The sequence below is a fragment of the Esox lucius genome, chromosome 19, assembly GCF_011004845.1.
Source record: "Esox lucius isolate fEsoLuc1 chromosome 19, fEsoLuc1.pri, whole genome shotgun sequence".
Lineage (NCBI taxonomy): Eukaryota > Metazoa > Chordata > Actinopteri > Esociformes > Esocidae > Esox > Esox lucius.
The window spans coordinates 8,224,018-8,249,585 of NC_047587.1; the positions used below are offsets into that span (position 1 = coordinate 8,224,018).

The window sequence follows — 25,568 nt, forward strand, 5'->3', positions numbered from 1 at the left end:
CTGAATAGTTGTATGTGTCTAGTTGGAGGCCTGGGCATTATCAGACTAGTAAATGAAGGTATTTTCTGTTTTGTGGCCCAGTTTGGAGAGGTTGGGTAGGCATGCGTGCTGGATCATGGGGGGGGGGCCACACATGACAATGAGCACATCGCTGGATGCCGGTGGAAGGTGCTCTTTCATCATATCCGCATTCACAAACCCGGAGCCGTACTTCCAGGCTGGAATCAAAGGAAAACACAGGAGACGGATCCGGCCTCTTAATCAACCGACAAGAATCAGCCCGACAGGGCAATGAAACGATCCCACCCTGTTAGTGAAGACGTGTTTTCTTTGTGTGGAACAAAATGGATGTGTGCCAAGATTAACAATTAACTGGAGGCTCATTTGCATACTGTATTAGACTAGGACACTACAGTATAGCTGGCGGGTCACATGACTAAACTTAATCCAAGTTGAACATTTATATTATCTTGCTGTTGAGTTACAGGAGAAAGATTTCCATTAATTTGGCTTACAGCAAGTAAAAATGGATTCAGGTTTAGTTCCTGTCAGCAGTCAGTACAAAGGCTCTGCCTTGGCAGCAGGCCAAGATAACATTGTACTTTAATTCACTCTGCACAAGACGGCGCACATAAGAGAAAGACATAAATGTACTTAAATGTCTTGGTCATTACAGTAAATCTATTTCGAATGTTTACGACAGTTGTTTCGGCTGTTATTACATTCTGATTCCTGTCCGTCTTACCCGGCGGAGGCTTATCCAGAGTGTACCACAGGTTCAGTTGGTCAGGGTGACTCTTCAACACCTCTTCTAGTTCCTTCCGCAGGAGGATATCCTTCTCAGTCTGAATGACCAGAAACCATCATCAGATCAGCAGTTACTCTGCATGCTAAATACTGTCGTGGGAACGCATCTGGGTTATGTGAGACCATGTCAGTGATTTTCATTCAACTTGTTCTTTGGCGGTTTGTTACAGTGTTTTGTGAGTTAGGGCTCAGATTTGGACAGAATTTCACACTCGACTGTTAGACTGACCTGGTTGGCGAATATGAGCGAGCACTTGGTTTGGTCCGCTGGGTCTGCTGTGATACTGCGAATCAGCTGCAGCATGGGAGTGATGCCTGAAACAGCACCAACCCATTAAAGACCATTACCATGTTTACAGAAAAAAAATTACACAATTCTTAGACCCTTGAGGAGAAAAGATCCTTCCCCCAAAGGGGTGCTACTCACATATTTAGTTGTATTTATTACAAGGTATTCATCTCAAAGAGGTTCCTACCTGTTCCCCCAGCGATCATTCCCAGATGTTTAAATTTACGGACCTTGGCCTCAGATTTCTTATCAGGTCGAATGGCAAATTTACCTTAAAAAGAGGAGAAACATTTTTAAATTTGGTTTGAAATGAGCTGAGTGGGTTGTCTGTATTACACTGCCCTCTACTGGTCACAATATGATAATGCCGTGACAAAGCACAGCATAGAGCAGGTTCAACTTGGGCCCTTGAAGACAGTCCCACTCCATTTTCTCATTGCAACACCCTAATAAGGGACTTATGTAGACCTAAGACAACAGGTGGTTGGCACTAATGAGGAGGTAGAACTGAAAACCAGCAGTCTACGGACCTCAGAGGGTAAGAGCTCAGAGGGTAATACCCCTCGAATAGTGTCCATGGAGAGTAATACCTTACTACCCTATGAATAGAGAGTTACACCTTCATAATTTAATAAATGCACCCAGAGTGACTTACAGGAGCGATAAGTGTTAAGTGCTTGCTCCAGTGCACAACAACAAAGTGTTTCCCTCGTCAGCTTTGGGATTTTAACCGGTTAGTGGCCCAATACTCTAACCACTAGGCCAACTGCCGCCATGCCTGTGAACACTCACCATTTCCTGTGTACACGAGCAGTCCGTTGGGCCCTCTGAAGTCTATTTTGTCTCCGATGCTCATGGTGTCCAGGTGCTGGGACATCTTGCCTCCCTCCGGATAGCTGGGGTGAGTGTTTTTGCGGTATATCTGGGGGAAACCGTGACACAAGTCATGCTATCCACTCCCCTGATTAGCGCTAAAAGTCATTCAGCAGATTGAAATTCTAACCATTAAATCGAAACCCATCAGAGTCTTGCTGTTAAATTGATACGAATATTACATTACTGTAAAATAATAACATGAAAGTATTCATCATGTACTTTGACCACCAGGTCCACAAAGCCCCGGTCCTGGTCGCTGGAGACAGGAGTGTATGCCCGTATCACCAGGCTCCCATTCACCTTGGCCGACAGGTACACATGCTGTCCTGGGTGGGCGGAGACGATACATGGTGTGAAAGAGGCAGGGGAGAGGTAGTACTGGCCCCAGATCAGCACCTATCTGGTGTGATAGGGTAGAGGCGCTCTTACACCGCCCGACTAATGAGATGAATAGCATCAGTACCTATTGGCAGCCCAAGGATGTGTGTGGGAGTGGGAAGAGCGAAGCGAAACCGTTTTGTGTCGTGACTTATGTCCTGCGAAATGGGAATACTGGAATTACTTTGCGGCAATTTCAAAAATCTCTTTGGATCAGAATATCACCGGCGGACCAACTCGATTGCAGCATGAACTTGCATGAATCAGTGACTAATCGTACAGCCTGGCAGGTGTAAGATCACAGCAGCTGTAAGTACGAGAAGGAAGACATGCGACTCTCTGCCTACCTCTTTTTCAGTGAGTGGCAGGGAATATTTAACCGTGGAATCCAGCAGTGTCTTCGGAAGCTTCTCGCCGCCACCTCGGAGGAGGAAGTAAAGCACAGAGAGGACCACCACAGACGCGGCGACCACAACGGAGACTGTCTGCCAATCAAAACCACAGACATCAGATCACGAAGACCCTGCGGTACACAGACACGGCCGGTAAAAAGGAACATCTCCTCACCAGACTCTCCATGCCAAACGACGGTGTGTTGCTCTCAGGCCTCCACCGCTGTGTGCACAGTGGGATCAGAGTCTATGCGGCCCGTCGAGTCTGAGCTTGGGTCCGGCCCCCTGGAGGCTGACCTTTGCACCCAGGCTGCCTAGGGGAAGGGAGGGCCAGCTGGAGGAAAGGTAATGAAGGGGCTGATGGACCAATAGGAAAGAGGAACTCACCATGACACAGCAATGGGAAAGCGCCGCTGTGATCCACACGCGTGGAGGAGAGTAGACCAGGATCACGCCACTGTATGGTCATTCCGGGTTGGAGAAGTTGTTTTCCAAAAGAAGTAGTGTGAAAGAGTATGTCCGTGGCTCGGGTGTTTTGATTGGTTGGGTGACAGCGCATGTGTGTCTAATCAGTGACAATATGTCCATGCAAGGTGAAAACTTATTGAATTTAACAGTAATGCAATTGGTTCCAAATTACATAAGGACAGTTGTCTACAGCAGTGATACTAGCTAAAAATTATATATTTTAAGATAGTAGTCTATAGCAGTGATATTAGAATTAAATTATATGAATAAAGACAGTAGTCTATAGATGTGATATTAAATGTAATTATATAAATAAGGACAATAGTCTATAGCTGTGATATTAGTATTAAATTATATAAATAAAGACAGTAGTCTACAGCAGTGATATTAGTATTAAATTATATAAATAAGGACAGTAGTCTATAGCAGTGATATTAGTATTAAATTATATAAATAAAGACAGTAGTCTACAGCAGTGATATTAGTATTAAATTATATAAATAAGGACAGTAGTCTATAGCAGTGATTTTAGTATTACATTATATAAGGACAGTAGTCTACAGCTGTGATATTAGTATTAAATTATATAAATGAGGACAGTAGTCTATAGCAGTGATATTAGTATTAAATTATATAAGGACAGTAGTCTACAGCTGTGATATTAGTATTAAATTATATAAATAAGGACAGTAGTCTATAGCAGTGATATTTGTATTAAATTATATAAGGACAGTAATCTATAGCTTTGATATTAGTATTACATTTTTTAAACAAGGACTGTAGTCTATAGCAGTGATATTATTATTACATTATATAAATAACGACAGTAGTCGATAGCAGTGATATTAGTATAAAATTATATAAGGACAGTAGTCTACAGCTGTGATATTAGTATTAAATTATATAAATAAGGACAGTAGTCTATAGCAGTGATATTATTATTAAATTATATAAGGACAGTAGTCTACAGCTGTGATATTAGTATTAAATTATATAAATAAGGACAGTAGTCTACAGCAGTGATATTAGTATTAAATTATATAAATGAGGACAGTAGTCTATAGCAGTGATATTATTATTACATTATATAAATAAAGACAGTAGTCTATAGCAGTGATATTATTATTACATTATATAAATAAAGACAGTAGTCTATAGCAGTGATATTAGTATAAAATTATATAAGGACAGTAGTCTACAGCTGTGATATTAGTATTAAATTATATAAATAAGGACAGTAGTCTATAGCAGTGATATTAGTATTAAATTATATAAGGACAGTAATCTATAGCTGTGATTTTAGTATTACATTTTTTAAACAAGGACAGTAGTCTATAGCAGTGATATTATTATTACATTATATAAATAAGGACAGTAGTCTATAGCAGTGATATTAGTATAAAATTATATAAATAAGGATAGTACTCTATGGCTGTGATATTAGTATTAAATTATATAAATATGGACAGTAGTCTATAGCAGTGATATTAGTATTAAATTATATAAATAATTTCAGTAGTCTATAGCTGTGATATTAGTAATACATTATAGAAATAAGGACAGTAGTCTATAGCAGTGATATTAGTATTGAATTATATAAATAAGGACAGTAGTCTATAGCAGTGATATTAGTATAAAATTATACAAATAAGGACAGTAGTCTATAGCTATGATATTAATATTACATTATATAAATAAGGACAGTAGTCTATAGCAGTGATATTAGAATTAAATTATATGAATAAAGACAGTACTCTATGGCTGTGATATTAGAATAAAATTATATAAATAACAACAGTAGTCTATAGCAGGGATATTAGTATTCAATTATATAAATAAATACACTAGTCTATAGCAGTGATTTTAGTATTCAATTTTACAAATAAGGACAGTAGTCTATAGCTATGATATTAGTTTTAAATTATATAAATAAGGACAGTAGTCTATAGCAGTGATATCCCACAGTAAACAGATCATTGCGAGGTTCAGGTCCCGAAAATGCTGCCAGCAGTTTTTAATTAATATTATATTCATGAATTTCTTTATTAAAAGAAAATTACAATGCCAGTACAATTTTGTTACATAATCATTCCGGCTGAAGTCCATGGAATTTATGCTGATTAAATCTTCCTTTTTTAAGCTGGATGGTAAAACTGTGTCTTCTCCATGTCTGTGCTGTAAATGCCAGTAACAAAACACTCCTTGGCTCCAGTGGATTAACATGTGGTCACACAGGCTGGGTGGGTCTAGTCTAACCGGCTTCTCCAGATGACTCAACCCCAGAATCATTATGGTCATCATCTGTGAAGGACAGGTCCGCCGGCCCCTCATCGTCCCACTCTGGAAGGGTCCTAGAGGAGTCAACTGGGTCTTCTGTGGAGAAAACCCCTGAAATACAAAGACATACGTATTGACCCACACTGAAAACACACTAACAAATATTTATACACCCACTGGAAACACAGACATATACTTATAGACCCAGTGGAAACAGAGAAATACATATAGACCCACACTGGAAACACTTCAATACAAATAGACCCACACTGGAAACACAAATACAAATAGACCCACACTGGAAACACAAATACAAACAGACCCACACTGGAAACACATAAATACAAATAGATCCACACTGGAAACACATAAATACAAATAGACCCACACTGGAAACACAAATACAAATAGACCCACACTGGAAACACAAATACAAACAGACCCACACTGGAAACACATAAATACAAATAGACCCACACTGGAAACACAAATACAAATAGACCCACACTGGAAACACAAATACAAACAGACCCACACTGGAAACACATAAATACAAATAGACCCACACTGGAAACACAAATACAAACAGACCCACACTGGAAACACATAAATACAAATAGATCCACACTGGAAACATATAAAAACAAATAGACCCACACTGGACACACATAAATACAAATAGATCCACAGTGGAAACATATAAAAACAAATAGACCCACACTGGAAACACATAAATACAAATAGACCCACACTGGAAACACATAAATACAAATAGACCCACACTGGAAACACATAAATACAAATAGATCCACACTGGAAACATATAAAAACAAATAGACCCACACTGGAAACACATAAATACAAATAGTCCCACACTGGAAACACAAAAATACAAATAGACCCACACTGGAAACACATAAATACAAATAGACCCACACTGGAAACACAAATACAAATAGACCCACACTGGAAACACATAAATACAAATAGATCCACACTGGAAACACATAAATACAAATAGACCCACTCTGGAAACTCATAAATACTAATAGATCCACAAGGGAAACACAGAAATGCATATTGTACCATACGGGAAACACAGAAATGCAAGTAGACCCAACACTGGAAATACAGAAAGACATTTAGAACCACACTGGAAACAAAGAAATACATGGAGACCGACACTGGAAACACAGAAATGCAAACAGACTCTAACTGGAAATACAGAAAGACATGTAAATCCCCAATGGAAACATAAAAACAAATAGTCCCACACTGGAAATGGACATAAATACATATAGACCCACACTGGAAACATATAAAAACAAATAGACCCACACTGGAAACATATAAAAACAAATAGACCCACACTAGAAACGGATAGAAATACATATAGACCCACTCTGGATACATAAAAATACATAGAAACCCATAATGGGAACAGAGAGAAATACAGATAAACTCACACTGGATGTTTACTGATTATCTGTAGGAACATTAAAATAAATACACTGATCTTGAGTGAAAGGGATAGTTTACCAAAAGTAAAAAAGTACACAGTGGTGTGTTACCCTGAAGGCAGTCTATATAAATGATGGAAAACATTCCATGCTTGGGTTTAGAGGTTTCCTTTGCATTACCAGATATTTCCAGAAAATATTCTAAGAAAACCCAAGCCGATTATTAGTGCAAGAAAATGGCAACTAGCCTACTTCTATTATTCGGCTTTGTGTAACAAAATATATGACTCCATACGGCCTTATGTATGAAAAGTAATCTGGACACAGGTCAGGTTGCAGTGTGCACATCTCTATTTTCAAGCCCAAAAATCTCTCTCTGTCGCCTCTCATTACACACCAATGGAGACGTTATGAAAATTATATTTTCTCTCGTTAACACTATCTCCACAAGTCTATAAATGTCTCTGACATGGTTTCAGCATCTGTAACACTGGGATGTGTAACTGGGAGTGTTACACTAGGATGTGTAACTCTGGGATCACCAGTGATCAGGCAGCACCACAGAGCCACCTGGCATTCCTCCCTCACCGTGAAGTTGTCCCAGGATCCAATCAGTGAGCATGGGAACGGAGGTGTACACTCCTGGCTTCTGGAACTTTCCACAGCTGTCCCTTTGACTCCTCACTCCCAGGACAAAGTAACCAGAGCCCTCTGTCTGACACACCAGGGACCCTCCAGTGTTTCCCTGGGGGATGGACAGGTGATCTTTGAACATTCCTGTCGAACCAGACCGGGATGACCATGTATACTAAAGTATTGTGTCATATTAGGTGTAAAAGATTGTGTGAATGCACCCTACCATAACGGAGTGTGACCAAGTCTCAAATTAACATGATTGTAAACGACAGTTTTGAACATCACCACCAGAGGGCAATGTAGGATAACATTGTTGGCTAAAGTTGGGTACACTGCTGTTCTACCGCTATCACCAGCAACCATCTATCCTCTGTGTTCCTGTGTATACAGTGGTGCCATGAGCTCTCTGTTCCCCACCGTGCAGGTGTTCAGTCCATGAAGCTGTGGAATCCCAGCACACAGCATTCTGGGAGTCAGACTCAGACGACCGGCGTAATAACGTTCACAATCAGCACGGCTTACCAGAGGCACCTCTAGAGGGTTGACAGTGCCGCTCCATGGTCCACCTGGCAGTACAATAATCAGTATATGTTAGGTGACATCCTGAAAACGCACATACACACACACACTCTCACACAAACACATTTACATATTAATGACCATAAATCGATTAAAAACAACATCTATGTCCTTGAACTAATTATTTCAAAATATAGATCTTGTTTTATATTATTGAAAAATACAGATCTGACATTATTCAGGTCTTTAGTCCACCATACCAAAATACCTGGGATCAGATTTAACTGTGTGCACGAAATACAAAAGTTTGTTAACACCATCTGTGCTAAAACCTGTTCACCCTACATCACACAAAACCATCTCAAGTTGGAGTTTTTTGTAGATCTGCATCCACAACCTTTAAAATATAAAAAATAGTATGAATTTAAACTTCTGTGTGTTGTTATGATAATGAAATACCAAGATTATTTCTTAAATGCAGTGAGAATGTTCCAGAAACAAGTAGCTGCTCTATCCTGCCGCAGTCAAGGAAGTTGGGTAAAGGTTAGATAAAACTTGACCACAGTTGGATACAACTACAATCATTCTTGACTCACAGATAATGAAGATGGCTCATAATGTTCGTCCTAGATCAACTTTCAGCATTCGCACTGTCGAAATAGAGTCCCTGGTCACAGATCCAATGCTATTACATTTTTTTGTAGTATAAGCAAATTTACACCAGTTATGCTATGCTATCTGCGAGATACCCAAAAGTTGTTTCCATTTATTTGAAAACCCAGTTTTTTGGTCATGTACACTCTCATATATGAAAATGGTTCCTATCTGGGTCATGTTTGTACATACACACAACCCCTGTGTTCACATAAACAAGCTATTAACAGACTCAATGTGATACAAAAATGTCTTTGCTTTGTCATCATGCTGTCTTGTTTATTGAACACAGGATGGCATGGAACTGTCCGTACCTGTCTGACCTTCCCACCGGGAAAGCATGCAGACCTGGGAAGCTGGGACTTCCTGTCCCAATCGGGGCAGACAGACAGACTGGGAATGCTCATTGAGAAGCAGTGAGACATCCAGCTGTAGCAGGGCCACATCGTTGTCCTGGGAAGAGGGGTCATACTGAGGGTGTACTACTAACATCCTCACCCCCCGACGCTGCGGGACCCAGAAAGACAACACAGAGAGAGGTGAGGGAGACGTGGAGAGGGAGACAGGTGAGGGAGATGTGGAGAGGGAGACAGGTGAGGGAGACGTGGAGAGGTAGACAGGTGAGGGAGATGGGTGAGGGAGACGTGGAGAGGGAGACAGGTGAGGGAGACGTGGAGAGGGAGACAGGTGAGGGAGACGTGGAGAGGGAGACAGGTGAGGGAGATAGGTGAGGGAGACGTGGAGAGGGAGACAGGTGAGGGAGGCGTGGAGAGGGAGACAGGTGAGGGATATAGGTGAGGGAGACGTGGAGAGGGAGACAGGTGAGGGAGGCGTGGAGAGGGAGACAGGTGAGGGAGACGTGGATAGGGAGACATGTGAGGGAGGCGTGGAGAGGGAGACAGGTGAGGGAGACGTGGAGAGGGAGACAGGTGAGGCTTACGGGGGATTCTTCATCCTACCTGTTGCATTGGGCCTCCTGTCTCCACCAAAAGGGAGCTTAATGATTCTTCCTTCCTGTGTTTGTTTTTAGGGGGGAAAACAGAGGCCCTGAGGAGTTTTTCAATCAACAGTAAGCATACAACAAGAGTTTACAAACCTTTTAAAAATACCCCACAATTAATATTAAGGTATATTTGTGTATACACACGTCAATAATGTCTTATTGTTATTACCATTTTCCACTCTGAATAGTATAGTATGTGTGTGTGTGTGTATACTGAACGTACGGTTCATATAGATACTTCTAGGATAGGTCTATATGTTGATACAATACATACAGGCCAGGCAGGCAGTGAGCAGCAGTCAGGACCCAGTCTGGCTGGACGATGGCCCCGGTGCAGATGTCCTCCATGTCCAGGCTGAGGCGCACTTCCCAGGGCCAGGAATGCTGTGACGGTCCCTGTACCACCAGAGACTGACTGTGGGTGGAGGCTGCAGGAATATCAGGCATTCCACACGAGTCTGGGCGGTCGCACGCGCACACACGAGAGGTCACATGTGTCGGCGGGCGTAAGCACACACAGACACACACACACACACACACACACACACAGTTGTAGCTCTGTTGTAGCCCTGTCACGGACTTGGTCAACGCACACATATAATGATGGGATTATGAGTTCCTGCTCATAATCATTAGGCATTCCTATTGTTTAGTGTCTCTGATTCCACTATGGGACTATTGTTTTATAATTACCAGTTTAAGTTTAAGTTTGAGTAACATGTTAGTAACTCAAACCATAACGTGAGGACAGTAATCGGTAGGGGGACTGTGGCAGTTACTCATGTCCATTATAGCTGTTGGGCTATTTCTATTTATTTTATTTCTGTCACCTTTATTTTTTACCAATTGGGCCAGTGGAGAATAAATTCTCATTTGCAACACAAAATTACACAGTACTCAAAAGAAGCTATGTACAATGTGGGGCTGTGACAGAGGACCCTTTGGTACTCATGTTCCATTATGAATGCATTTGAAGCCAGAACATTGTGTAACCACACCGCGAAGGAAAGTCAGATCTGAAGCCAGACCCAGAACCGACCTGGCAGTGTGTGACGTATGTGAACATGATCTGCCTCCATGTTCAGTTCACGCCCATCCTCCTCTAGCAGGTCTGAGTGAGTGAAGAGCCAGAACAGTCAAGATGTGTGACATTACAGCTAAATCATTACAAAATATTAAAAAACTTAAATCATGCAACAGAAATAATATCTGTACTTATGGCTGTGGCCAGGAATATCCATCCTCGTGCACTATTTATACATTTCCAATTAATAATACCTAAGTATTATCACTGACGTCTCCAACTTGTCTTACCGAAACACGTGTTTATCATTGCAATTCAGAAAAACCTCAAGCGGCTTGGGGGCATCAGCGAAATCAACATGGACTTGGGAAACCTTGGGAATGTCTATGTTTGAGAATTACTTTGTTTCTGACTTCTTCAGACAGTTCTTTGGTGTTCATTATCTTCACAGGGATACAGGGAGCAGAACTTTCGGTTTTTTCACACACAAAAGCGCATTCGAGTGTTTCTGGCTCCGACTGTATCTAAATGTAGTCATACATGATCTGCTTGAAGGTTGTCATGATGACATTTTCTGCAAGGCCGTTATTTAGTGATCAGAATGTGTGGCTTGTGTGTGCTGGTTTTATTTAGATATCCCACTCACCTGCCTTGCTAATGAATGAGACGGTGGCGTGGAAGCCTCGGAAGGTAACCGTGCTGTCTGAGCTGAACTGAAGGACCATCACGTTGTCATAGCTGAGGACAGGAGGAGGCACAGTCCTCCCACAGAGCTTTGCTACAGAGGTAGACAAACATTACACTCCACTAATTGACTGCGGGTGAGTTTTTTTTAATTCCCTATCACTTTTATTCCCCCGGGCAAGTTGATCATGAACCATTTCATATTTTCAGCACCGACCTGGGTGAATACTAGACTGAGGGGAGGAGGTGCAGTCAGAAATAACTCTCCTGCTTAGGGGTAGAATGACAGATCTTTGACGAGTCGGGGGGATAGATTACCTATCTCGTCTCCTGCGTCCACATCCCCATACACGGTTAGAGAATCATACTTGCACAACTCCGACTGCTCCAGGTCAAAGTCATTGAAGTCAAGCTGCAAGATGAAGGAGAACGGAAGAAGATCAAATAAAAACCCCAATAAAATGTAAGGTGTATTGTATTGTGCTGTGGCTGTCAAAACCGCATCAGAGTGGATGTCACCAGTCAGACTTGATCTACAGAATTCTCCCTATGCAGGCGGAGGAAGTCAGACTCTCTCCGTGACACGGTTAATGTGTTCATAATCCCAAGTGGAGAGATCTGTGCGTGTGCCGCCGATTCCCTCCCCAGGGCCTACTTCACCGGCCACTACTCATAACGTCACCACCCGTAATGTGTCACCTTGACAACGTGACCCTCCGGGGCGTAGAGGACCCAGCGGCAGACGGAGTTGTTGCTGTAGGATCGTGGGTAGTCCAGACTGTGTACCGCCTTCTGTTCCTGGACCAGCGCCATGGTCACACATCCCATCGCTGCACACAACAGAAAAGAGGCATTGTTAGCTGCGGGCCCCGCCCACTCTGTGGCCCCGCCCTCTTGGTGGCTCCATGCTCCTGCCGTGGCAACGCTTAACCCCTGACAGGGCATTGCGCCTATGTGGAACACAGCGTGCCAGACGATTTATCACAGACCCTCTGCAACTCATTACCAGGTCACAGGACGCCCACGGGCCCCTTGGCTACTCTGCAGTTATGATCAGAGGGAGACCCATGATGAAGATGATGAAGATGATGACGTGTGTGTGTGTGTGTGACTGTCTAGCAGCAGTTGGATAGGGTGAGGCTCTGCTGGAATTTTAAGAGAGCGTTCAGGGAGCGGATTCCATTGTGCTGAAGTCAGATGGGCTTGACGCATCGTGTCAGAAGAGACGGACAACGGGCCTGGCACCACACAGCCCTGAAGGTCTCTGCCACACAACTGGTCATTCTATACACACTCGTTTAGGGTATAAACAGAGAGAACATGAGAAATATTTAGCAGAAAACAAACGCTATGAGGATCCATCCATCCCTGTCATCAACTGTTCACATGCAAAACCTCCTGAACTTCTTGAACACTAGTAGGACTCTGGGTCTCAGTGAGTTGATCTGTCTGAGGTGGGTGGGGTTAGGCTTGATAGACCAAGGAGGTGTGGCCTGATAGAGAGTTGATCTGTCTGAGGTGGGTGGGGTTAGGCTTGATAAACCAAGGAGGTGTGGCCTGACAGAGAGTTGATCTGTCTGAGGTGGGTGGGGTTAGGCTTGATAAACCAAGAAGGTGTGGCCTGACAGAGAGTTGATCTATCTGAGGTGGGTGGGGTTAGGCTTGATAAACCAAGAAGGTGTGGCCTGGCAGAGAGTTGATCTGTCTGATGTGGGTGGGGTTAGGCTGGATAAACCAAGGAGGTGTGGCTTGACATACTGGTTACTCACCAGGCTCAGAAATCCCTTGAACAGCTCGGAATCGAACAGCAAATCCACTTCCAGTTCCACTGACGTCAGTCACAAAGTGAATAGACGCACTGTGGGAGTCAATGAGCACTGGGGCCGGAGGCGCGCTGCCACAGAACCTCCCTAAGAGACAGCCAGTGGGAGGTCACTAAGTAAATGGGGAATTAGGGAGTCACACAGACTGTAAATGAAGCAGCATGATCTCTCACCAACAGGCCTCTCTGGGTTTGTACCCACAAATACTGTGAGCTGGTCACTCTGACAGAAGGTGTCATTCTCAATGTCAAATTCCAGGAATTCCAACAGAATACTCCTCCCAAAAGGAATGTTAATGGACCAGGAACATAGCCTATGAGAAGGGGATGTTATGGAAAATGAATCATGCATATTGGATGTCCAACAACTGTATTTTTTCATGATCTGAAATATGTTAGGCCAGTCTATTACTTACTTTGTGAAAAGCTGTCACAAGTATTCTGCCTTTTTACATAATGATTACATAATATTTGAAAATAAATCAAAGTATTTTATGAGAACATGGCGTTTAGCCCGTCTCCCCACTCCGAGCTCCGGGAAAGAGGCCTGTATACTGTCACTGGCTGACACCCACTCATTGTTGTTGTATAGACGACCTGGAAGACTGGGGTTTCTGATGACACCTTCACTGCCACTCACAGCCCCATCCATCACACTGCAAAGTCCTGAAGCACACACACAATACACAACACACACACACACACACAGAGAGGGCGTGGGTGCAGTGCAAAAGCATGAGTCAATGCACCGTGGAATTAATGAGAAGGAATACTTACTTGATATGGACCTTTGGTTAAGATTTGCATCTGCTGCTGAACAAAACACAACACAATATTGTAATTTCTTAGCCCATCTGTTGTGTGAATTCCTAAAACAAATTCAGACCTGAATGGCGTCACGGGATAAAACAGTGTGAGAAATGGTTTGACAACCTTCTCTCAGTTTTGTTTTGATCCAGGGCAGTAGCATCCTGACGTCAGTGAAAACCCCTGGGGAGCCTCTCTTGGCCGGGGACTTGGCCTTGTTGTTGATCCAGCTCCGACCACAGCCTTTCCCCCAGGAGGTGACGCCCACCACAGCCCAGTGGCCACCCTTCCTGGGGCAGATCAGAGGACCCCCAGAGTCACCCTGGAGATGGGAGAAACAAACATCATTTGATAAGTGTATAGACAGATGAACTGAAAAGGACCCTATTTCGTCCAGACATCCTCCACCATTGAACCCACTGAACCCATGTTAAATGGCCGTAGTATTTACATGCATTTGACTGTCAGAAAGTCAAATGCACGAGTCTCTACCTGACACGCATCCTTTCCTCCTTCCTCTGGTCCAGCACATAGCACTGTGAGGACCTGCTGCGTGGGTCTTAGGGTCTTGAGAACATACTTGCACTTAGCAGGCTCCACTAACTCCAGCTGCACCTCTCTTAGGACAGCAGGTAGACGACCACCTAAATATAGATACAGTGAGTTTCTGACCCCAGATCTGTTTGAGCTGTCTTTATAGGCATTGTGGCACCAAAGCCGATCTGGGAAACATCCAGAAAATCCATGCAAAGAGTAATGTGTCCAAGTTCGCGTATTGCTTTGGAATTAATGTCAGTCCAAAACTCAAAGCAGGCCTTACGCTCTTTTGTCCTTCCCCATCCACTCACAAGGCAGCCGGTTCTGGGCGGGAAGCTCTCCCGGGGCAGAGGCAGGCAAATGGGCTGAACGCGGGGGCCTACAGAGTACGTAAGCGCAGAACCTTCAGAAAATGTCCCCAAGCAAAGTCAACGGGAGACATGCTGTCCATAAAGAGTGGGTTGTATTTACAGAAGAGAGCATAACATCCTATGCTATGAAAGAGAGAAAACCTGCCAAATCGGATGTGCCCGTTGATTTCCAGCAGGGCTATGTCATAGCTCATAGGAGAAGCATGCCGATACTTCTCATGTAGTTGGATCGTCTTTACAGTGAAGTTCAGCTCCCCCTCGTCAGGAACTCTCTGGTCAAACTCCCCAATGGCAGCATTGAGGTTTCTCAGAAAGTCTCTACAGTGATAGGTTGTGTTAGGCACCAAACAGATGGACTGTCACCAAAACCTGAATTTGAGATTGGAAGGAGCTTACTGGGAGACGCTGGTGAAGCAGTGGGCAGCAGTCAGGATCCAATGGTCAGTCAGTATGGCCCCTCCACAGAAATGAGAACCCCTGAACCTCAACGAAACCTTCAAATCATCCCAAGAACCATGTCAAAGTGATATCTGTGAGCGTATATTTCTGCTATACTCAGAGCCAAATTTATTTTGTATGTGATACATAGAAAACAAATTCACTTGCCAACCAGGGGTGGGATCCATATCTTGCTTCTAACCCTCCAACGATTCTCAAAGAGTGATCAAGGAGGTTCCTGACCAGTGGAGTGCCACACTTTGCATCTGGAAGTGAACAAGGGTACGTCCAACAAAATGACGGAAGTAATTACATTATTATCGGTATACATGTCATAACTTACCAGAGAGATGATCTGAAATGCCCATGTTCAAACAGTAGCACAGACAGAACAGAACTTCAATGGTCTTCACCCATGAACCTCCCATACTGACTGGGGTCTGGCCGGCTCACCAACAAGGTTTATATGGTGGCTGGAAAACTGTGCAGAGTGGCTTGTTAACCAGACAGCAGGCTGTTGTAAAGAACAAAGCAGGGCTGGAGACAGACGATAAGACGGTCAAGTGAGACACGTCAGCCCCTCATACTGCTTCAGACAAGGGCTCCAGGAGACTTATGCACATAAAGTTGAAAAATAATTATTTCGGAAACAAACACACATGGATGTGTGTGTATTGTATGCAGTCAGACAATATCATATTCAGATATTTTGACCATGCCTGCATTTCTGTCCTTTTTAAACTGAAGTGGCTGTATTGTAATCAGACATCCAGGTATGCAGTCTGTGTCTTAAATCAAGGACAGGCTTAACCAAGTATAATAGAACAACAGAGTTCCCCTGCTGTCTGTGACGAAACAAGACCATAAAATGAACCAAAGAGTAAGGCGGGGACAACCATAAACTGTGCGGCACAATGCTGAGAAACCTCAGAGCTCCAAACTGTAAAAGGAACCACAGCCACGAGAGGATTGGCTTGAGAAATAAAGATATACAAAAATTGTAAACAAATGTCAAAAAGTATTTTACCAAAGTCAGATTTTCATCTTATTACTGGGCCATGCCGTGGAATAGGAAACTATTAGTAAACAAATCTTTTTTAACAGTGCAGACAGAAATGTAACAAATAGAGCATACAACAACATGTATCTTATTAAAAAGGTGTGTTGTTCTATACAACATAATCTGAGCGTTTCACTATGTTGTACCTTTTGGAATGTGCTCCAGGCTACAGTTTACAGCAGTTTACAGTTTACATCATTCAGCTCATGTACTGTATAGCACATGAAAAGTGGGTTATCTTTAAAGACATCCTCTCATGATGAAGTTAACCTTTGAAGCCGAGTTTATGAGACATGGGAACAAGTAATTTGACTTCCTGAGCTCTTCTGCCTTTTTGGATGAAGGCTGAAAGAATCTTTAACAGTGTTGAGGGGATACAGGGGCCATGAAATTATTATGATTTTGGAAGTTAGCTCAATGGTCTTTGTCACAAAATGTCAAGAACAGCAAAACATAAGAGGCTTGCTCAACTATCAAGGAACAGGTAAAATAACAAGTAAAATAATATATACAATTCAAATATGTGATTATTTGTAGAATAGTACTGTATGTGACTGTTGGTGTAATTCATAATAAAACTTTTGAGAAACCTTATTTGAAAAAAACTCTGTTGGAACATAACAAAAAACATGGTTTTAAGTGGACTCTCCCAAGTAGTTTAACAGTATTAAAATATCTCCCAAATGTTGCACTGTTGAGTCTCATAAGACTGAAAAGGAAGAGTCTAAAAACCTCTTAACAGTGGGTCTTTTTGTCAGAATCTCTAATAATCTGGTGTATAATCAGTCATGGGATGTCATGCTGACCTTGTATTGGACCATAGCTTCAGTGTTCTTTCCAAAGCTGCTATACCCCAAGACCAATCTCTCTCCAGCAATGAGAGGTCAGCGTCAAGGGTAACGCCAAGGTTTCTTACAGTTTTTTGGGATACAACCATGCAGCCTTCGAGGTTCACAGTGAGATCTGCTAACAAAGCTCTTTGTTTCTTGGGTCCTAAAATAAGCATTTCGGTTTTTCTTGAGTTTAAAATCAAGATGAACATATAAAAGATGAACATATAAAATATGTCTCAAGAGTTGCTTATTTTCATATTCAAAACATTGCAAAAATCTAAGACTTTTTATCAAAAACTGATGCTGAAAAAAGAATCCTTGCTTTTGTTACTTCTAGACTAGATAACCGCAATGCTCTTCTTTCCGGTTACCCTGACAAATCAATAAATCAACATCAGTTAGTGTTGCACCAAATTTTTTGAAGAAATTACTCCTGTACTAGCCTCTTTACACTAGCTGCCTGTTAGGGTTAGTGCTGATTTTAAGGTTTTATTGTTAACCTATAAATCAATACTCGGACTTGCTCCTACTTACCTCGCTGAAATGATCCAGCCATACATACCTACACGTAACCTACGATCGCAAGATGCAGGCCTTTTAGTTGTACCTAGAATTTCTAAACAAACTTGACTTGATACTGTCCACCCTTGCTGTCTTGCCAGGTGGGCTCTAATCGCCACTGGGATGCCCTCCCTCCAATGCCTCTCGGGGGCGGAGTCACTGGTTTGTTGTTGTCTCTCTGTTGCGCACTTGTGCAATTGGGCTGTACTCTGCTGGCAATACTCGGCCCTCATTCAGAGTGGTAGCGGTTGGTGGATGTTCCACTGGTTGATGCCTGGCAATGTGGGTGGATTGATTTCCTGCCTGTTGGGCCGTGTCCGGGGCCTCCCCCAGATAGGGCCACAGTGTCACTGGACCCAAGGTCTTACGCTGCTAAATTATTGTGCTGGGTGAGTAGGGTTAGTTCTCCTTCTCCACTAAGTTCTCCTTCTCCACTATAAATCTTTGTTGATATGAGGAATGTATTTTCGGAATTTTCCCAGTCTCCTCCCTTTTTGAACTCCCTTTTTGAGGACGTGAGGTCCTGGCCCACACCTGCGGAGTACCTGGCCTGAAAGACCCATTGCTGTCCCAAAGTCCTCCTGGTTATGTTGCCGACAAAACGATACCTGACGATTTCAGCTGCCACTGTGCAGACACCTCCCCCTCCCCTGTGTTGTCCCTGTACTTGTTCATCTGGTCATGCTTCCAACCTGGACTAAGTTTAAATAGACTCTAGACTCAGCCCACATGCATTTATTAATTATTACAATTGTAATCTTAATATGTTCACCCGGCACAGCCAGAAGAGGACTGATCACCCCTAAATGTTGGCATTCTTAGGGAGTTTTCCTAGCCACTGAAATTCAACACTACTGTTGTTTTCTCATTGGGGTTTAAGGCCAGGTGTTTTGTAAAAGCACTTTGGGACTGCTGATGTAAAAAGGGCTTTATAAATAAATTTGATTGATTGATTGATTGATTAGCAAAGAGTTTGGTCAACAGGTTTGGCATGGTCATGGGCCAACTAGTTCACACAATTCAGACACCAACAGGAACTCATGATTTACTCTAAAGAGTTTTTTAATAAATCATTCTCTACTAGGTGAGCTAATATGGAGCTTGCTGTAATATCTCATAAATATCTCATTTAGTTGAATGGTCCTTACAGTATGTGCAGTACTACAGGAATGTATCATCAGAGATTGAGTTGAAAAATTTATTCAGCGTCTATATAGGACCCGTGGGGTCGATCACTCACCAACCAACACTCCACAGAGGGACGAGGCAATGTGAACCTCCCGCCCAAACTACACAGTCTGATGTCACAATACATCGGTTAAAAAAATTACATTTACTGGGACGACATTTGAAGGGACACTTGTGTGTTTGGCATGCAATCCTGGGGCTTTGTGAACATGCTCTTTCATCTTTTTTAATTCTAAATGTAAATCTAAAATGTAAAAAATGGTATGTACAGTTCACTGTTGAAGCTTAAGCTTATGTACAAAATGATAGCCATTAAAAGTATATACACACACAAATAAACATAAAGTAAATATAACATGATCTAGGACATAATCATTTGAGAGTTTGGTATATATTATTAACAGATAGATAGTTCCCAAAAATCCGGAATATTTTTATAATATGATGATGCATTTACCAGCATTAAGGTTATTAAATGGACATTGTTTAAAATACAATGTAATCTGACGAACTGGTATTAGTTTGAAGACAATGACTTATGAAGACAACATCTTATTAAATGTGAATGCATATTTTCCCACTCTTTCTACCGCCCATACACCTTTGACACAAACCAAGACTGTCCTATTAAGCCAGATACATTTTATGTGACAGACCACTCAGGAGGGCTAACCTACCAGGAGCAGAAGTGTCTGGTCTTCAGGGAGGACAGAGAACGTCTGTGAGAACAGCCATAGGGCCAGCAACCTTGGGGAATGCAACTGACTGTCCTGTACTTTATAGACATTACAGATAAACCCAGTTTGAACACATTTTATCTATTATTGTAACATACTTATTCCTGTGTGTTTCCTACAACGGGGGCCAGTTGCTGTACTGTGTGTGTCTTGCGTCAAAGCAGGAGGGCATCCCTCCGTCTAAGCCCCTAAGCCTGTGGATCCTGTTTACACTGCAGATGGGGTCTAGCTCCCACTTGGCAGGCTTAGTAGTGACTCAGCCCTCAATGAACTACTGTCGCCAGGTGTTTCAGCTCAAGGCTTACCGTCTACCCAACATGCATCTGGTGATGCTGAGAAGGGGGGGGGGGGGGGGGGGGTGGGGGGACATGATTACACATCTTACAATTGCTACAAATCTCAGACTGATTTGGAGGCCTGGTGTTTCTTGTTAAGCAGTTGTAAAGTTGTATTTCAATTTTTATAGTTGCATGTTGAACAAGGTGACCAAGGCACACTGGAGAATTGTGACTATGGGTTTTGAGTATGGATAAATCGGGATTGTGTGAAAGCATCCTACAGTGGGTATGTATAAATAACTTTCTGATGTAATTATTTGTCTGAAAGTCAACACCATTGCATTCATGTTAGCATTGTCCAAGCTGAGCAGAGACTGAGGGCATTACTATTCATGGATTATTATGGTGAAGTTGGTAACATTGTCTCAATTTACTTACCAAAAAATTAATTGCCACAGACAAATTATTGTAGGGAAAAGAACAAACAAATGCAGTTTTAAACACACAGGTTCTTTCATAAAAACTGAATGGTTTTGTTGAAGGAGTCTTCAACAAATAACTAAGAAAGGCAACAGCAAAAGTCTAATCAGACAAATAAAAAGATATTGCATTTAAACATCTTATAAAAGAAACCTAAGACATTGGAAACTGTATTCCTTTAGGGTAAGCAGCATTTTTAAAATGTATTTCAGCCAAACAAGTACAGTAAATAGTATTTGTTCCTTTGAAGAATGCACATAAAATAAATCCTCCCCTGTGCTATTGGAATCACTGGGGTCAAGTTTCTTGGCAACAATGGTAAACGAAGTAATTGGCACAGCCAGAAGAAGGCCAGGTGAAGCTAAAAACACGTTCGATTCACTAGGGGAGCAAATCTCAGCAGGCTAAATTTAAGCTTAATTAAGCATCTGAACAGAAAAAAACTTGACACCATCTAGAGTGTGCTAACAAGGTGAGAGAGCGATTCAGCATTAGAAGCAGCTGGTCTGGCATCCAAGTACACTGCTCAAAATAATTAGGGAACATGTAACCAACACAGTATAACACACAAAGTCAATTAAACTTGTTTTTCACCTGTTTTGGAGCAAATGAAAGTGACAACAGATGCACTGGAGAGGCAACAGCAAGACAACCCCCAAAAAGTAAATGGTTTTGCAGGTGGTGGCCACAGACAACCGCTCTCTCCTTCCTGACTGATTCTTAAGTGTTGCATTTTACTAGTGTCCTTGTCACTACTTGTAGCTTGTGGCGGTACCTGCAGCCCATTCTGGTTGCACAGGTAGTCCAGCTCCTCCAGGATGGCCCATCCATACGTGACGTCTTAAGGGTGTCAACCCAAGGGCATCAACCCAACAGCAGGACCAGTATCTGCTCCATAGTGCAAGGAGGAACAAGAGGAGCTGGGCCAGAGCCCTACAAAATGACCTCCAGCGGGCAACTGATGTGCATGTTTCTGACCAAACTGTTAGAAACAGACTCCACCATGTTATGCAGCCTGCAACATCATCCAGCATGACCGGTTTGGTGGTAGGTCAGGGATGGTCTGGGGAGATAAATCCTTGGAGGGTCACACAGACCAAGTGCTAGCCAAAGGTACCCTGACTGCTGTTAGGTACTGGGATGAAATCCTCAGACCTTATGCTGGTGCAGTGGGCCCTGGGTTCCTCGTGATGCAGGACAATGCCCAGCCTTATGTGGCCAGAGTGTGTAGGCAGTTCCTGGATGATGAATGCATTGATGCCATTGACTGGTCGTCACATTCGCCAGACCTGAATCCAATTGAGAACCTCTGGGACTTTAATATATATATATATATATATATATATATATATATATACACACACACACACTGACCTAAAGGATTATTAGGAACACCATACTAATACTGTGTTTGACCCCCTTTCGCCTTCAGAACTGCCTTAATTCTATGTGGCATTGATTCAAGGTGCTGAAAGCATTCTTTAGAAATGTTGGCCCATATTGATAGGATAGCATCTTGCAGTTGATGGAGATTTGTGGGATGCACATCCAGGGCACGAAGCTCCCGTTCCACCACAACCCAAAGATGCTCTATTGGGTTGAGATCTGTTGACTGTGGGGGCCATTTCAGTAGTGAACTCATTGTAGTGTTCAAGAAACCAATTTGAAATGATTTGAGCTTTGTGACATGGTGCATTATCCTGCTGGAAGTAGCCATCAGAGGATGGGTACATGGTGGTCATAAAGGGATGCACATGGTCAGAAACAATGCTCAGGTAGGCCGTGGCATTTAAACGATGCCCAATTGGCACTAAGGGGCCTAAAGTGTGCCAAGAAAACATCCCCCACACCATAACACCACCACCACCAGCCTGCACGGTGGTAACAAGGCATGATGGATCCATTTTCTCATTCTGTTTACGCCAAATTCTGACTCTAACATCTGAATGTCTCAACAGAAATCGAGACTCATCAGACCAGGCAACATTCTTTCAGTCTTCAACTGTCCAATTTTGGTAAGCTTGTGCAAATTGTAGCCTCTTTTTCCTATTTGTAGTGGAGGTGAGTGATACCTGGTGGGGTCTTCTGCTGTTGTAGCCCATCCGCCTCAAGGTTGTGCGTGTTGTGGCTTCACAAATGCTTTGCTGCATACCTTGGTTATTTCAGTCAAATTTGCTCTTCTATCAGCTTGAATCAGTCTGCCCATTCTCCTCTGACCTCTAGCATCAACAAGGAATTTTCTCCCACAGGACTGCCACATACTGGATGTTTTTCCCTTTTCACACCATTCTTTGTAAACCCTAGAAATGGTTGTGCGTGAAAATCCCAGTAACTGAGCAGATTGTGAAATACTCAGACCGGCCCGTCTGGCACAAACAACCATGTCACGCTCAAAATAGCTTAAATCACCTTTCTTTCCCATTCTGACATTCAGTTTGGAGTTCAGGAGATTGTCTTGACCAGGACCACACCCCTAAATGCATTGAAGCAACTGCCATGTGATTGGTTGATTAGATTTTTTGCATTAATGAGAAATTGAACTGGTGTTCCTAATAATCCTTTAGGTGAGTGTATATACCGGTGCTAGTCATAAAATTAGAATATCATCAAAAAGTTAATTTATTTCAGTAATTCCATTCAAAAAGTGAAATGTGTATAATGTATACATTCATTCTATACAGACTGATATATTTCAAGTGTTTATTTCTTTTCATTTTGATGATAACTGACAACTAATGAAAACCCCAAATTCAGTATCTCAGAAAATTTGAATATTGTGAAATGGTTAAATATTGAAGACACCTGGTGCCACACTCTAATCAGCTAATTAACCCAAAACACCTGCAAAGGCCTTTAAATGGTCTCTAAGTCTAGTTCTGTAGGCAACACAATCATGGGGAAGACTGCTGACTTGACAGCTGTCCAAAAGACAACCACTGACACCTTGCACAAGGAGGGCAAGACACAAAAGGTCCTAGCTAAAGAGGCTGGCTGTTCACAGAGCTCTGTGTCCAAGCACATTAATAGAGAGGCGAAGGGAAGGAAAAGATGTGGTAGAAAAAAGTGTACAAGCAATAGGGATAACCGCACCCTGGAGAGGATTGTGAAACAAAATCCATTCAAAAATGTGGGGTAGATTCACAAAGAGTGGACTGCTGCTGGAGTCAGTGCTTCAAGAACCACCACGCACAGACATATGCAAGACATGGGTTTCAGCTGTCGCATTCCTTGTGTCAAGCCACTCTTGAACAAGACACAGCATCAGAAGTGTCTCGCCTGGGCTAAAGACAAAAAGGACTGGACTGCTGCTGAGTGGTCCAAAGTTATGTTCTCTGATGAAAGTACATTTTGCATTTCCTTTGGAAATCAAGGTCCCAGAGTCTGGAGGAAGAGAGGAGAGGCACAGAATCCACGTTGCTTGAAGTCCAGTTTCGACAGTCAGTTATGGTTTGGGGTGCCATGTCATCTGCTGGTGTTGGTCCACTGTGTTTTCTGAGGTCCAAGGTCAACGCAGCAGTCTACCAGGAAATTTTAGAGCACTTCATGCTTCCTGCTGCTGACCAACTTCATGGAGATAGAGATTTCATTTTCCAACAGAACTTCGCACCTGCACACAGTACCAAAGCTACCAGTACCTGCTTTAAGGACCATGGCATCCCTGTGCTTAATTGGCCAGCAAACTCGCCTGACCTCAACCCTATAGAAAAATCTATGGGGTATTGTGAAGAGGAAGATGCGATACGCCAGACCCAACAATGCAGAAGAGCTGAAGGCCACTATCAGAACAACCTGGGCTCTCATAACACCTGAGCAGTGCCACAGACTGATCAACACCGCATTGCTGCAGTAATTCAGGCAAAAGGAGCCCCAACTAAGTATTGAGTGCTGTACATGCTCATACTTTTCATGTTCATACTTTTCAGTTGGCCAACATTACTAAAAATATTTTTTTTGTATTGGTCTTGAGAAACATTAACATTTTCAGAGATACTGACTTTGGGATTTTCATTAGTTGTCAGTTATAATCATCACAATTTAAAGAAATAAACATTTGAAATATATCAGTCTGTGTGTAAGGAATGAATATAATATACATGTTTAACATTTTGAATGGAATTACTGAAATAAATCAACTTTTTGACAATATTCTAATTTTATGACCAGCACCTGTATATTTGTATTGGTGAATCCGCCGCCGCCAAGTACTGAATCCTCACAGACAGTCATTTTTTAATCCAGCCATCAATCGGTTGGGGATTTTGGTTTCCATTGATCGCGGTCACATCATTTTGTTCTAAACAAATTGCACAATGTACGGTCTTTTTTTGAGCATTGTATTTTTTTTTTATACAAATACTTTACAGCATTTTCCCACACCCGCTAAAAACATTTGCACAGTACTGTAGGAGTTCCTAAAAATAAACAATAAGAATTTCTTTAATATTTTTTTTTCATTGAGAACCTGTGTGATAGGTGTTCCCTTAATTTCTTTGAGGATTGTATCATAAACACTCTCAAACGTCAGACTGTACCAGCAACTTAAACTGGGTTATTAAAGCACAATTCCCAGATCCTCTTTATGGAGGACCGCTGCGCCAAAAAGTTAGGAAAAAAAAGCTACTGTGTGTCAACGCAGTTCCCTTTAAATATCACCACATATAGATAAATGCTAATCTTAAACAAAATACAGGATTCAATGAGGATTTAAGAGTTTATTCCTTTTTGGTTTACAAACAAAAGGCACCCATTGATAAAAATAAAAAACATTACATTGACTGTGGGGAAAAAAGAAAAAAAGTTTGAACCCTCTGAAAACAGCACATAATCCTAAGCTTTTATTCAGTGAGGCTACAGTATACAACAATTTAGTAACAGGAAGGGGCAAACAAAAAGGCAAGAAAAATATGTTCAACTAAATCCAATTCTGTCCATGTGGGCCTTGTGATATGATGCAGTAAAATGAGAATTAATGTAAAATGTTACATGTGC

At 42.2% G+C, this 25,568-nt stretch overlaps 2 protein-coding genes across 10 annotated transcripts; both read right to left on the bottom strand.

Moving 5' to 3' along the window:
• Nucleotides 1-45: 45 nt before the first annotated feature.
• LOC105018252 (NADH-cytochrome b5 reductase 2) lies at nt 46-3,231 on the bottom strand. Its single transcript, XM_010883531.4, has 9 exons — nt 2,918-3,231; nt 2,698-2,835; nt 2,436-2,508; nt 2,192-2,298; nt 1,889-2,018; nt 1,284-1,367; nt 1,037-1,122; nt 746-845; nt 46-218 (listed from the first exon to the last, which is right to left on the bottom strand). The coding sequence occupies exons 1-9, from the start codon at nt 2,927-2,929 to the stop codon at nt 46-48; spliced, it is 903 nt and encodes a 300-aa protein (XP_010881833.2). The 5' UTR covers nt 2,930-3,231.
• A 1,858-nt stretch (nt 3,232-5,089) lies between these two features.
• LOC105018253 (ovochymase-2) lies at nt 5,090-17,445 on the bottom strand. 9 transcript variants are annotated; one of them, XM_034288042.1, is made up of 19 exons: nt 15,786-17,445; nt 15,607-15,708; nt 15,401-15,498; nt 15,150-15,322; nt 14,917-15,012; nt 14,589-14,740; nt 14,223-14,418; nt 13,865-14,102; nt 13,464-13,603; nt 13,237-13,377; nt 12,167-12,297; nt 11,786-11,879; nt 11,430-11,561; nt 10,799-10,870; nt 10,034-10,217; nt 9,716-9,803; nt 9,071-9,263; nt 8,001-8,149; nt 5,090-5,598 (listed from the first exon to the last, which is right to left on the bottom strand). In XM_034288042.1, exons 2-19 carry the CDS (start codon nt 15,628-15,630, stop codon nt 5,113-5,115), a joined length of 2,787 nt encoding a protein of 928 aa, XP_034143933.1. In that variant the 5' UTR covers nt 15,631-15,708; nt 15,786-17,445; the 3' UTR covers nt 5,090-5,112. The 9 variants fall into 9 exon arrangements, with proteins under 9 accessions (XP_034143933.1, XP_034143939.1, XP_019912155.2 ...); XM_034288048.1 differs by having other exon boundaries at nt 13,865-13,955; nt 14,067-14,099; nt 15,607-17,445; XM_020056596.2 differs by having other exon boundaries at nt 13,865-13,955; nt 14,067-14,102; nt 15,607-17,445.
• Nucleotides 17,446-25,568: the final 8,123 nt, after the last annotated feature.